General features: G+C 37.3%; 1 protein-coding gene across 2 annotated transcripts in view; it reads left to right on the top strand.

Moving 5' to 3' along the window:
- NEK8 (NIMA related kinase 8) overlaps positions 1-13,704 on the top strand; it is a 37,699-nt gene extending 23,995 nt beyond the window's left edge. Inside the window, exons 9-13 of one of the 2 annotated variants that reach the window (XM_072430285.1) lie at positions 1,235-1,385; positions 3,138-3,301; positions 3,579-3,737; positions 8,906-9,064; positions 10,452-13,704. In XM_072430285.1, coding sequence (XP_072286386.1) covers positions 1,235-1,385; positions 3,138-3,301; positions 3,579-3,737; positions 8,906-9,064; positions 10,452-10,474 — 656 coding nt within the window. In that variant the 3' untranslated portion in view covers positions 10,475-13,704. Of the gene's footprint in view, positions 1-1,234; positions 1,386-3,137; positions 3,302-3,578; positions 3,738-8,905; positions 9,065-10,448 lie in introns of both variants that reach the window. The other variant, XM_072430277.1, reaches the window with a different exon arrangement.
- The last annotated feature ends 518 nt before the right edge of the window (positions 13,705-14,222 follow it).

Below are 14,222 nucleotides of genomic sequence, written 5' to 3' on the forward strand. Positions count from 1 at the left end.
TGCCTGACACTGCTATTACATTCTACTGTTAAGGATACATTAACAACAGTTCCTAGTAATTTGACAGTTTTATAGTACAGTAGACAGGGCACAGTGATCATGAGCTCTATACAGGTAGAACAGGAACATCCAGGTCTGTCGTACATCCGTGACCCTTAGATTTTATCATAGTTACTGCTTACAGACAATTTATAGTGTCTTTGTATACTTTCTAAATATATGTTATTATATTGCTAAGTTATTTTCAATAGCAACATTATTATTTACTCTAAAGGACCACTAAACGTAAATTAGTGTTAGATAATTGTCCAGCCATCAATTCATTCTGGTTTTAGATTTTCCTACACAAAGATGATTTTTTATTCCTTAGCTGTGTACAAGTGTTGTAACCCTGAAAAGGCAGAAGTGATTTTCATGTTTTGTAGCTATTAAAGGATATATTTAAATGAAAGATTTTGTACCTAGGAGTTTAGCTTTAGTATTTCAATCTTGTTAAATATAGATATGTAAGAACAATATGAACATATATAAAGCATGTTAGCACATCTAAGAAATGTTGTTTGTGTCCTCTTCTAAAAGGAAGTGAGAAAAAATCTCCCCAGTAAGGACACAACAGCTGTATAAACTACCTGAATATTCAAAATGACCAAGAATGCTGTTGTTGGGTTTTAGTTAATATTGCTTGTCTTATTGATTCCAATGTTTACGCTGACAGTAATTTTGAAAAGCAATTATCATAATTTATTAATATAAACCTAACTGATCTGTTTGCTAGGGTATAGAATGTTTACAATATGTGGCTCATTTTGATCTGCTTTATTGTTACATTTGTGGTATTTTTTTATCACTGACTGCTCTAAGCTGTACACCATAATACACTACAGCCCCAGTATTACTAATATTAGTGATTACTGAGAAGCTGATAAAGCAGATTGCAGAAAATGTATTTTTCTAGATGTAGGCTTTATTTAGGCCATGAAGGATACAGGTATACATTTTGTCACTTTGATGTTAAAAAAATATTTATATTTTTTTCCCACAAATCCTGTTATAAGGAATAAACCCCTAGGTATTGATTTGTAATAATATATGCATATCATCCTTTTTCTAATGACATTACTGTACATACATACAGTGGGGGAAGGAGGAAGCATTCAGATATAAATGTCATTGATTCAATGTGTCCAGTCCAATGTTTTCCTTTTTTCTCATACGCTTCCTTTTCTTACTGCAGGAAGACTGGGGTTAGGCAGCCAGGAATCTCATAATTCCCCCCAGCAGGTGGTAATTCCACAGGACTACGAACCCCAAAAAGTTGTATGTGGCATTGATAGTTCAATGATTTTGACTGTGGGCAACCAAATCTTGGCCTGTGGTAGTAACAGGTTTGTATATATGAAGCATATCACACACAGGGCATTCAGATCACCAGCAGTGTCAAAATAGTCAAGTGAATCTCAGTACTGTAGACAAACTGTGTGCTACAAAGGAGGCTTTGCAAGTTCATCATGTATAATCATGCATAAACCTAACAAAAGGGTTCCAAGAATAAAATGGTTTGTTTTTTGTTGTTTTTCTTATTAAAGTAAACTTTGGTTTTACCCATGCTCGGAATAAAGAATCTGTAAGCCCTGTTTAAGCTCCAAAAGAGTGTCCACACGCTTCTTCGTTGATGCAGGCATCCTTGACTGATCTTCTTTAGAGTTAGAAATCTTAGGCCATCTTGTTTGCTTGTCCTGGAATTTTTTACACAGATGCACAGATCTTGCCATCAATTCCCACCAGAAATGTACACTGAGTTGTGCATACACTCTATGCATGCAGCTCAGTGTACAATCTAGAATACCTGGGAATAGGCAGGTAAGAAGATTTTACTGTAGAAGAGACATATTGGTGTATTTATAATCAATACCAAGGCTGAATGTGAAAATCTTGGTTTCCAGACTATTAGGATATACCAGAGATGAACAGACACTTACACAAGACTACATATGCCTTGGGATTTGTTAAAAAGCAGATACGTACAATATGTGATTTGCAAAAGAATCTGTTTTATCTAAATAATGTGAGCTGTCTCATAGGTGGAGTATTTAGGAATCTATTTAGTAGTGAATCTGACATTTAGCAACATTCCATGGTAAAGATATTTTCTAGTTCATGTGTTTTAAATGGCAGTAATGGATTTTCTACCACTAAGTGGTATGAATATAGCCCTCAGCAATAATTGTGCTCATGATTATTCAGTTCTGTGCAGAATTAGCTGTGTGGATCGTAAAATAATTATGCAATACTACAGTAATATTTATTCTTGTTTATACTTTCATCCTATGCTAGTCATTTAAGGCACATCCAGGTAAGAAATGTCTCTTTTTTTACTTTTAAAGCATTACTTTTTTATTTTATTATTTCATTTATTTTTATTTATTTATTTTATTTATCCTTGATGCCCTAACAATTGAGACTGCATTAAGTAAAGTACACAATGGACATCTAGAACTCTGAAATCCAATAGCTACAATTTTATGTATTCTAGTACTTGCAAAGGACAATGCATGGACTCTTCTACTTATTTAAACATGGGATATATTAATTGTTTACTTGGTCATGCACCCACTAACCAGTGTAGGGCCATCTTTAGGCTAATACCTGAGATCTAGTTGTAAAATGAACAATTGGTATTTTTAAGTAAAGAAAGGTTTAGAGCAGTGTTTCTTGGCCTTTTTAACATGGGGGAACCTCTTGAAAAAACATTCAAGTCATCAGGGAACCCCGGCTATTTTTACTATATTCACTATATATTACGTTAGTGTGGTGGTCAGTAGGAAGAATAACAGCAACATCATTGGTATCTGTGAAACTGAGCTGGGAGCCACAAATTGCTCATGGTTTAAGGAACCCCAATCTACCCCTGGAGGAACTGTGGTTTGGATTATTGTGCATATAGGTCATAATAATACTTGTTACCTTTCTGAAAATACAACAACTGTATGACTGCTTTGCTATATATTTTTATGAATGGCTGTGCAGGCCAGGGAAGTGCATCTTAGGTGCTGACTGCAAATATTATTGTTTAAATATCCATATAAAAATTTATGTTTAAACATATCTACCACTATCCATCCCTTTGGTTTTCCTAGATTCAACAAGCTTGGCCTAGATAAGATAACAACTGTTAGTGAGCCGCTGCCTGAGGATCAAGTGGAAGAGGCCTACACCTTCAGTCCTGTGCAATCAGCACCTCTTCATCTGGAGGCCATTTTGTGTGCAGATGTGGGCACTTCCCATTCCGCTGTAGTAACAGGTGAGTAGGAGAACAAGAAAATAGCTAACGCGTAAAATGTGTAGGAAAAGTGACAGAACAACTTGTTTACAATGGGATTTGTCCATATTTAGCTGAATGGCCAACACTCCTCTTCTTTTGTGAATGGCTAGGAAAGTTTTTTCACTTTGACATTCTAAAGCTAACATTTGTGTTGACAAGATGTTGTATGTGCAAACACACAGAGACATGAAAGATGAGTAGGAGAACTTTGTAAATATTGCTCTCATTCCTGTACCTTTTTTTTTCTCTGGTAAAGCCCGGGGACAGTGTTATACCTTTGGCAGCAATCAACATGGACAGCTTGGTACCAGTGCTCACCGAAACAGTAGAGTACCCTATCTGGTCATTGCACCACAGGGGTTAAAGGCGACGATGGTAGCATGTGGTGATGCCTTCACAGTAGCTGTTTGTGCAGGTGAGGTTTTACTTTGTATGTGGTACACACTGCTTGTTTTTGACCAACATGGGATTTAGTATAACTCCAAAAAAATCAGATCCACCATTTTTGTGCAAGTAATAGATGTAATAAACAAAGAGTGGTTTTAATTAGAAAACAGAGGTGTATAATATGGTCTAACACAGGGGTCAGCAACCTTTACTATCAAAAGAGCCATTTTGCCTCCTCTTCCACTAAAGAAAAATAGTCTGGAGCCGCAAAACATAACACAGTTTATAAACTTTTAAAAGTTTTAATATTTTTTTTATTTTACCTGTTACAACAAGTGTGCATGTGTAGGCCTACTTTGAAATAAATTAAACACTAAACTATGCCCCTAGAAGCCTCCAGCTTCTAACGTATCATACTGTTACATTAGCTGGAGGCTTCTAACGTAACAGGGTAGATTTTTTTGATGGGCAGAGTTCTTTATGTTCTGACGATGCCTTAGCGATGAAATTTTAAGGGGTGTTAGCCACAGGTGTCCCTCATTTGCAGCTTTAATTTTGTTCACCTGTACCCCCCAATCTTGAGTAATTGGGGTTCAGGGTTCAGATGGGCAGAGTTCTTTATTTTCTGACGATGCCTTAGCGATTCAATTGTAGGTGGTGTTAGCCATAACTGTCCCCCACTTGCACCTCTATTTTGGTCACCTGTACCGCCTCCCCCCCGTTCCAGAGAAATTGGGGTTCAGATGCTAGATGCTTCCAGCAATGTGTAACAGGGTAGATTTTTTTGATAGGCAGAGTTTTTATGAATTTTTAGGAGGTGTTAGCCACAGGTGTCCCGTACTTGCACCTCAAATTTTTTTCACCTGTACCCCTGTTTACAGATAAATTGGGGTTTAGGTGCTAGAAGCCTCCAACAATGTGAAACAGGGTAGGGGTTTTTTGATGGGTGGAGTTTTCAGGAGGTGTTAGCCACAGGTGTCCCCCACTTGCACCTCTAATTTTGTTCACCTGTACCCCCTTCTTGTTCCAGAGAAATTGGGGTTCAGGTGCCTCCAGCAATGTGTAACGGTAGATTTTTGTTGATGGGCAGAGTTCTTTATGTTCTGATGATAGCCTAACAATTAAATTTTAGGGGGTGTTAGTCACAGGTGTCCCCCACTTGCACCTACATTTTTGGTTTTGTACATCTCCCCATTCCAGAGGAATTGGGGTTCAAAGGAGGGGGATGTCATTGTACACACCCATTTGTACACGCCCCGTGGTAGATTTATTTCACTGGTAGATTTTTTTCATTAGAACACCAGATAGGGAATCCCCCTCCTCCGCAGTGTCTTGGGAGGAAGGGGATCCCCCATCAGAGATCTCACCACGGCAGCCGAAGGGAGCCACAACAAGGAGGCTGAAGAGCCGCAGGTTGCAGACCCCTGGTCTAACAAAATACATGAAAATAGGCTCATTGAGAATACATGAAAATCAAATCTAAACTTACAGTTTCCTGCTAAACAACCAGTTCCTAATACTTTTTCGAAAATAAATAATAATATAAAATATTATGAAATAATTTTCATAATATATTATGAAAAACAGCAAAAACGTGTCATTAAAGCATATTCAACTGTATGACTTGCCATGCAATAGAAAACATTCTGATGCTGTCACTGAGATTATGTAACAATCAACAGTTCCTTATTCTTTTAAACAGCTAAATATACAGAATAACTTCATGTGAGAGCGTTACTTTACCTATTAAAGGATTTGTATTTATGTCCATTCAGTGCTGAGATTGAAACAGTTATGTCACGTAAAACAGCCCTGCCTGGCTGGGCCTCCACACTGTGAAATGCTAACTACTTGGTCTTATAGCTGCCTTAAATTCTAACCTATCGGTCCTTACAGTGCGGTCTTTATTGAGCCACATAGCCTGTGAAAATGGCTGCACTGTACTGCTCATGTATACCCCATTCATTCCTATAGAAAAGCCACACTTCAAACAACTGCTTCAGACTGCCATAAAAGAGCTTTCATGGAGCAGGCCTGCGCACTTATCTTCACTAATGTGCTTTAGGCTGTGTATGAGTTTTGTGTGTTTCACTTTTATTGCATAAACAGACTGATCATCAACATTACATCCAACCAGAACAGAGACTGTACCAGGGACACATGCATACTGATACAAGCTAACAATAATTTCATTTAGATATAAGGAGTAAAAAGTAGAGATTTATGTCCACCAGCTTTGTGTTTGTGAATGATCACAATGGAGGTTTACTTATATAAGTATGCAGTCATGGTATACTCAGATTCTAATATGTATTATGTTTATTTATCATCAGGTCATTTGTATTCCGTTTATTATAACTTTATCATTCTAAACGTGGACTATATAGGACTCTGCTACGTAATAAACAGTTCTTGCTGTACAGTTTGATCGACCAACAAATGTTGCACGAGGGTACCTAAGCCTTGCAGTCTATCACTGACATTTGCAGCATTGCATAACAATACCATAACACTTTGATGCTGGAGTGATATTAGTTTCTAGTAACCTATTTTCCACCTTTACAATTGAGTCACTGTATGTAAACACAATTATTCCACTCAAAGTTCAGTCATGCAGTGCTGAAATTTCATGTAGTGTATAGCTGATGACGTGCCGTACTATGTATCAACAAAGTCACATTAGTCATTAGTGGTAAGAAAATCAGTATTGATACACTTCAGATTATTTATGTATTGGAAAACAGATTTTTATTGACCTTATATGTAGGTAGGATAATTATGGAGTGTTTTATAAACAAGGAAAGTATTTGTTTAGTTCTATACTTGATGAGCCGTATGCTGTATTACCGGTATCTAAAAGACAACCTATGTGGCAGCACGGTAGCTCAGAGTTTAGCACTCTGGCCCAGGTTCGAATCTCAGCCAGGACACTATCTGCATGAAGTTTTCAGGTTTTCCCCGTGTTTGCGTGTGTTTCCTCCGGGTACTCTGTACTTCTGTAAATCCTCCCACTTTCCAAAAACATGCAGTTAGGTGAATTGGCTTGCCCCTTTAGGTTGTGAGTCCCTTGAGGGTCAGCTAGTGACATGGGTATGGACTTTGTACAGCACTGTGTAATTTGTCGGCGCACTATAAATACTGTGTAATATTATTAATAATGATAATGTAGGACTCAGTGGATGTCCAGGGGGCCCATCAACAACCTCAATGCTCCTGCAGAAAACCAGCGCAGTTCGAAATTGTGCACCTTCTTGACACTTTACAAGGGAATGACTTGTATGCAGGTCTGATAGGATCATGCAGAAAATGCAAACTGTGGACATCTCTGTACCAAAAGCAGTCTTTATCATATTAAAACAAAAAGAAGGCGTCAACAAAAGCCGCTTCCATGCCTGGGGCAATTTTTTCTTCATCCATCTTTAAGTTGTGATCCTGAAAAGGTTTATGAATGTTGGCAAACACCCAAATAACTATTCAACATGTCCATCTAAACAACATATTAGCCATTTTTATGGCGATTCTAGCACATAGCTTATGAAAGCTGGCTCTGTGGTTATGGTCACAAAGTGTTTATGTGGTACTCCCTGTATTTCCAAAGCATAATGCCATGTACAATCTTCCTTTCTTATGGTGTTAACCATTGGTGTAATGTATGCTAACACACACCTTAAAGAACGATGCATGTTCCTAAAGACTTTTTCTAAAGGTTTTTTTTGCCACCTTTGACCCTTTGGGTAGATTTACCTAATTTGTTCTGGTGACAATTGCCAAAAAGATTAAAATTATAAAAAATCCAAAATATCAGTTCTGGTTGTACTTGTCATCAAAATGGAAAATGAGTATAAATTAAGGCATGGTTCTGGTTGCTGGGGTATTCTGAGACTTCCTGAAACTATAGACAAAAGCAGCAAAAAGGAAATAGAAACTGATAAGGGGCTTACTCCCTGCTCCATTTAAACCAGCAAGTTTTTTCTTTATATACGCTTAAACATATATACACCTGGTAATGTATATTACATTTTTAGAAGATGTCAAACATTTCACAGTAGTGTCCTCCCATGCATGACCTTTGATATAGCTTCATATTATTTGAATGCCAAACTGTAACACAGTGTTTTTGTTAGTCTCTGTTTTGTGTTCTGTTTGCTGTGTATTTGCTATGTGCAGTGTGTGCACCCTTAGTTCAATGTGTGCTCTGTGTATGTATATCTGTGTACTGCTCTTCCTTTGTATGTTATGTGCACTCTTTGTTTGATGTTCAATGTACACAAAGTTGTGTACTTGCCTGGGTATCTTGCCTGTGGTCTGTGTATATCTGTTTTAATCCCTGAAATGTTTGTGGCCTTTTCCTTGTAAGGATGCATGAAAAATAATCCATTGCAATATTTTGACAAGTGTGTTTCCAGAGAATTTAGTATTTTCTTTGTTGTGTTTTTACATATGGCTGTGATATGTACCTATATATGGACAACAGGGGAGCAGCTCTATCTGTTTGCATTTTATAGCCGTACAGTAATCCCTACGAACTTCTATAGACACTGAATTGTATGCTTTCTGTAGTTTGTATGGCTTATTTTTTTTGTATTCTCTGAACTGTATTTATTCTGTTCTGTGTGTGTTCTTTGCTTTGTGTGTGCTTTGTGTATTTTGTTTGCGCTCCGTGCTTGGTGCACTCTATACTGCGGGCAGTAGGAATTAATTTGTTACTGTTTGCAGCACTAATATATCTCAGTTGCTGGGATGGGGGCAGCAACCAAATTTCACATCACCGGACATTTATTGTCTTGTAATATTATGTTTTAGGTGGATAGAAAAGTTCCTGTGTTTATTCTAGCTAGACATTTACATACCTATATTATTGCATTTTATTTATCTTCTTTGTCCTCCTTATATAAACTGTTGTTCTGTCAAGCCCCAAATGGTCTTAAACAACCATTTCAATCTCTCCCAGTGTCCCCAGCAATGCTCATATTCCTTCTTGTTATTTTGTTGTAAGCTGTGAAATGGACGGATGCCTAAAAAAACAAACCAATGTGGTATTTTGACAAGTGTGTTACTACTGAGTTTAGTATTTTGCCTCCTTTCATGTCTCTTCATGTGACCATAAGGCTTTTATATGGACAATATGTAGCATCTCTGCCTGTTTGCAGTTGGTGCAGTTATTTCATATAACTTTTTAATTCACTGTCCATGCAGATGGCCAAGTCTTCACATGGGGTAAAGGAGCACGAGGACGGCTAGGACGGAGAGACGAGGGGATTGGGGTACCTAAGATGGTCCAGCTGGAGGAGAGCCACCCCTTCACCATAACCTCTGTGGCATGCTGCCATGGGAACACTCTCCTGGCTGTAAAACGTAAGTATGCAACAAGTATACATGCGGATATTAATATGCATGTGTTTCTCCAGGGACATTTCTGCTGTGCAAGATTTCCTGTCAATGATGCTGATTGCAATAAGCCATGAAAGCCATTATATATGTAGTCTTCCAGAAATCCTGTAATCATAATTCTATGCTATTATCTGCGAGAAGAGCCAACAGTGAGAAGGATTGCTGGCCAGAGTCCAAAGGAGGATGTCAAAAACTATGTAAAGAATGGTTGGGGTTTTACATTGACATCTCAGATATTTAAATTCTTTCCTCTGGTAACTACTTATACAGTACCTTTCAGTATTTTAAACAGCAAAAGAGATCTGTACTCATGGTTTCAGACAAGGCTCTCTCTTGCTGTGATTTATATGCCCCATTTGATTGGTGAAAGGTGCATTGATTCCCAGAGGCCATGTCTTTTTAGCACACATGTCAAAGATTTTCTGCATATTTCCTAAATGCTCTGCAGCATAGAAACCAATTTTGAGCTTGCATTTTTTCATGTGCTCTTCTCTGGTTGTAAACCTTTGGGTTCTGCAGCATCCTGGTAAAGTATAACTTGTGTCTAAAAAATACACATTGGACAGACATTGTATCTCTAAAAGAATGTGAAAAAATCTTGGATATCACTGGGTTAACAAATGTTTATGGCTGTGTGTTTTCCCAGTAGTGTTTCTAAAATAAGTGTTAAAGTTCTTTATGGCCCAATAACATAAAGCACAGTATACAGAGAAACATGTATGAATAGTGTATGAATTGGACGAGAATGCCTAGCTTAATGTTGTACAGTTTTTGATTTTCATATGTTTAACTTTTATAAAGTTAGAGAGAGAGAGAGAGAGAGAGAGAGAGAGAGAATGTGTTATATGTGACAGCTGGAAGCTGCTAATATTCCACATAACCACAAAAGTCCATATATAATACAATATGTACATGGCTGCAGAGTCGATACAGAAATACGTAAACATCTAATACCTGTAAACTATTTGTAGATAGAAAATACAGGTTGTACCTGACTGTTTATTAAATGTAAAATTCAGTGTGAAATAAAATATTTAATTCTCATCAGCTTGTTCATAATAGAGAGAGCACAGAAATCAATTCACAACCTTTACAAAGGACAGAGAGGACATACATTAATGTTTCCTTCATTTAGGGCTTTAGGATTGAGAGGCGTGCAGAGAGTCAGTGCTGCTTTGTCACATGTGGACAACATGTCTTGCAGGAGGAGACGGAGTCAATAAAGGGATTATCCTCCTTTCAGTCTGCTTGTCAGTGATACCAATGTGCTATTACTGCAGCCACAGCGGGAGATATCTCATCTTCTCTGTGTGTCATCACGAACTAACTGTTTCAATTACATTTACAGCAGGCATAGAAGACGTCTCTGTGTGAGAGAAGGACGTCAAGACGGACATCACGAGCTGTAAATATCAAATTGGTCTTCCTGACCTACCCTCCTCTGACAGATCACTTCTAAATAGGAGCCTGATGACATAACACTGCCTGCCAGATATGACTAGGATTTGTGTCATGCCTTTTTAGAAGTTAAAGAATGAATTGTCCAGACCCGTGGTCAAAAGTTAAAGGACCAATAGGACTGAATTACAACTTGATATAAAAGAGAAAAAAGGTACAATGGCATACAAATATAGCTTCGGAACTGAAGTGGAAAAAAGAACTTATTTTAAAGGACTGACTTTGTTACCAACTTCATTAAAGAAGAGTGGACATCCTCTGTCAATGCTGCTTTAGCCTAAAATGACTTCTAGAAATGAAGACTGTAAGCTTCATGTCATTGTTTTGGTGTAATGTTTCAGTGACATTCACATTTCTTGAATGCGCAAAAAAAGGAAGAAAAAAAATAAGGGAAAATAACCTCATTAGGGTCACTGATAGAAATAAAAACCTAAAGGAACTTGAATTCTTCCCCCTTCAAACATTATGCCTAACTTCAGATGGGCAGTCAGGAGTGGGGCAGTCACCATTTCTCAGCTCCAACCAATGTCTCACCCCCAGCTGTCTATAGTGAATGAATGTGGGCAGGTAAGGAGTGCCCACCAACCAAACATCAATGCCACCCCAATGCTTATTCATTTTGAACCAGCATTGCAGTGGTGTCTGCATAGCAGCTGGAAGGCTGGTAGGAAACTGCCTGTGTGAATTTAGCTTTTGTCTGGAGCCATGTTTTTTTAGGTGAACCAACTTTTTACATTTTAACAAATATGAAATTACCTTTAGGTTTAAGCCCTGATCGCGTGACAAATAATTCTGAAAATTTGTATTCAGTCATTGAAACTGAGTCACTTCATGCTGAGGAATCTGTTGGACTTGTTCAGTATTTAACTGCAAAGCCAATGTAGTAAGTGCAGAGTCCAAATCAGAAATAATCTCCTAATTGACATGATTGCCTGATGTTTGCACATTACTTCTGTCTGACTTATAAAAGCTGTGTGGTTGGGGCAGTGGACATCAGCACAGCATCACAGTGATTTCTGCCTACCCATTGCCTACCCAGGATGTAGCAACACTTTGCATTATGGAAATGGTATCCTGAGCATTGAATAGGAGCCTTAGATGTAACAGCTGTCATGACCAGTTCTCTTTAAAGAATTTCTTCACTTTAACTGCCTAATTTTTCCAAGATTATTGTAGTCATGAATAAATGTGTAAATATTCAGGGAATTATCAAAAGAAAAATATATATACTATAAACTATTTATTTTATGTATGCTCGTTTTTTAGACCTGATCTCCAGACAGATAATATTATTAATAAACATGATTTATATAGCGCCAACATATTATGCAGCGCCCTATGTACATGAAATTGGGGTAAAAGGTAAACTGCTTTGTACTCATTGAATGTTTTTTTTTTTTTTTTTATGCAAGCAGTTTAAATACCTATATTTGACTTAGTAGTAGCCTCTTGCAGTCTACTGGACAGCAGAGCTCAGAAAAGGCAGAGGGAAAAGCAGCATAAGGAGCCATTCGGGTATGCTGCATTACGAGGAGCATGCTGATAGGAAGAGTGTGTCATTAACTGAACTTATTAGTTTGCTGCTTCTCTGTTCAGGATCTGGTCACAGATTGTGAATAAGAAGCAGATCTCCAAGTGAAAACTACATCAGCAAATTTTCAAGCCCCCTCTTAGGACATGACTGTTCTGGGGTATAGATGTAAATTTCATAAATGTATAGACAAAAATACATTTTTAGCAAGTTAAACAGCTGTGAAATATGTATTTTATTGATGTATTTAGCTGTTTGCCTGCAGTTCAGATTTGCATGTCATTAAACTGCATGGTGACGCGAAGGAATCAAAAATAAGGGAATAAGCAGCTTTGATTTTAATATTAGTATTCATGATGATTTTTTTATTAGCTAATATGTTTTTATTGTACTTTGTTTTAAATCAGAAGTAAACCCGACCAAAGTTCCCTTCAACATGCCTTGGGGGGGCACATGGGCAACCAGAACACCTGGGCTCAGAGAAAGTGGGTTGAATGAAGGCGGCCATCAGATTGAGTATATTAAACAACAGAAAGTAGTACATTATTTTGGTGGTCCACAGAAAAATTTGGACATTTTTATGTGTTTATTAGTATTAAAACAAAAATAATACTCTAATAAATTCTTATATTCTGAATGACAATTTTCTCCTTTTTATTGCACTAAATTCACAAACTGTTCTAGAGATAGAAAAGGGAGGCACAGCATGACGTCAGTGTAGTATTAAGTTGTACAAGGCAACCATTGTCGAGCCGTACGCTTCAATATTGTTTCCACCATTACCCAGTCACCCCGCTCCGGGAATACTGATTCTCATCAGATTGTTTTATTTTATTTGTTTATTTCTCAGATGCTATTTTAGGTAAGTATGACCTGAACTGTGTGTTTTCTTTAACTGTTATATTTAATGGCATCAAATACTTTGATTTTCATAACTATCATTTCCTGTTTGGTCTTAGATTGGAATTAAATAAACCCATAATGAGTGAGAAAAAGCAAATGAATACTATCTTCTTTAGTAATACCAAACTTCTTTAGTAATACCAAAGATAATGCATCTAATGATAATAGTAACAATAGTAATACTTCACTTAACGTGAGCTGATCAATGAATCAGAGACTCCACAGTCCTTGTCAGGGGCCATTAGGAAGATCATTATTTTACAAATGGATTTATCTTTTTTAAAAAAATTCATATTAATGGTCCGCGGGATTTAAAATTATGAATGTAATGGTCCAGAAAGGTCTGAAAGGTTGGCGATCACTGCATTAGAGGAAATCACTGGATTTAAGATGAATATTGTAGTAAAAGCTTGGTTTTGTTATTTTATTAGGCTAATTTTCAGACACTCTGATGAAAACCTAGAAGCAAGAACAAGCATATGGAACCTTAGGCCCAACCTTTGTACACTGCAGATGGAAAAAAATAGAAAAAGTCAAATATACAGAAAAAGGAAATGGCAGTTGCAAAACAAGCTGCTTTTTGTTCAAATCCAATAGCCTTGGTCTGTTTCTGTATATAGTTTGCCTGTTTTATGTATTATTTATATACAAATCACTGTGCTGTGCTTTATGTATATTTATTTGATTGAGGAAATAAATATTCCCATCTGTTTTCACAGTTTGTGTTTATTGTGTTGTTGCCTCAGTTGACCTTCTGCTAGCTGAGCCCCCTGAGATGGAGCTGTATTTGTTCTGAATGTTTAGGCTCACAGATGACTTGCTGCATAAAACACTGGACTGGCAAGAAGAAGAAAACGCCTGAGTGATGAACGCCCTCCTCACCTGATACAGCAGTGTCACGTGGTATTCATATCGCATTCAGTGCACAGCTGAGATACGTCTCGTCTGCTTAAAGAGGCATCCCGTCTGAAAAGAAGAATTCTTTTTACACAAATAATATAACTCATTTGGGGTATTTGTCATTTTTGATAAATTAAAACTTTAGTTCTGTTAGAGCCATAAATGCTTAATTTAAAGTTGGATCTACGTTCAAAAAGTGAAGGTTTTCTGTCTTATAAGGGAATATCTAAAAATACCAGTTGATCCTAAGCAGTGAATTTCATTTGCCTTGGTGGTCCTGTGGCTTCAGCCTATGGGCCTGATTTATTAAAGCTCTCCAAGGCTGGAAGT

Source organism: Pyxicephalus adspersus, chromosome 1 (assembly GCF_032062135.1).
Source record: "Pyxicephalus adspersus chromosome 1, UCB_Pads_2.0, whole genome shotgun sequence".
Taxonomy (NCBI): domain Eukaryota; kingdom Metazoa; phylum Chordata; class Amphibia; order Anura; family Pyxicephalidae; genus Pyxicephalus; species Pyxicephalus adspersus.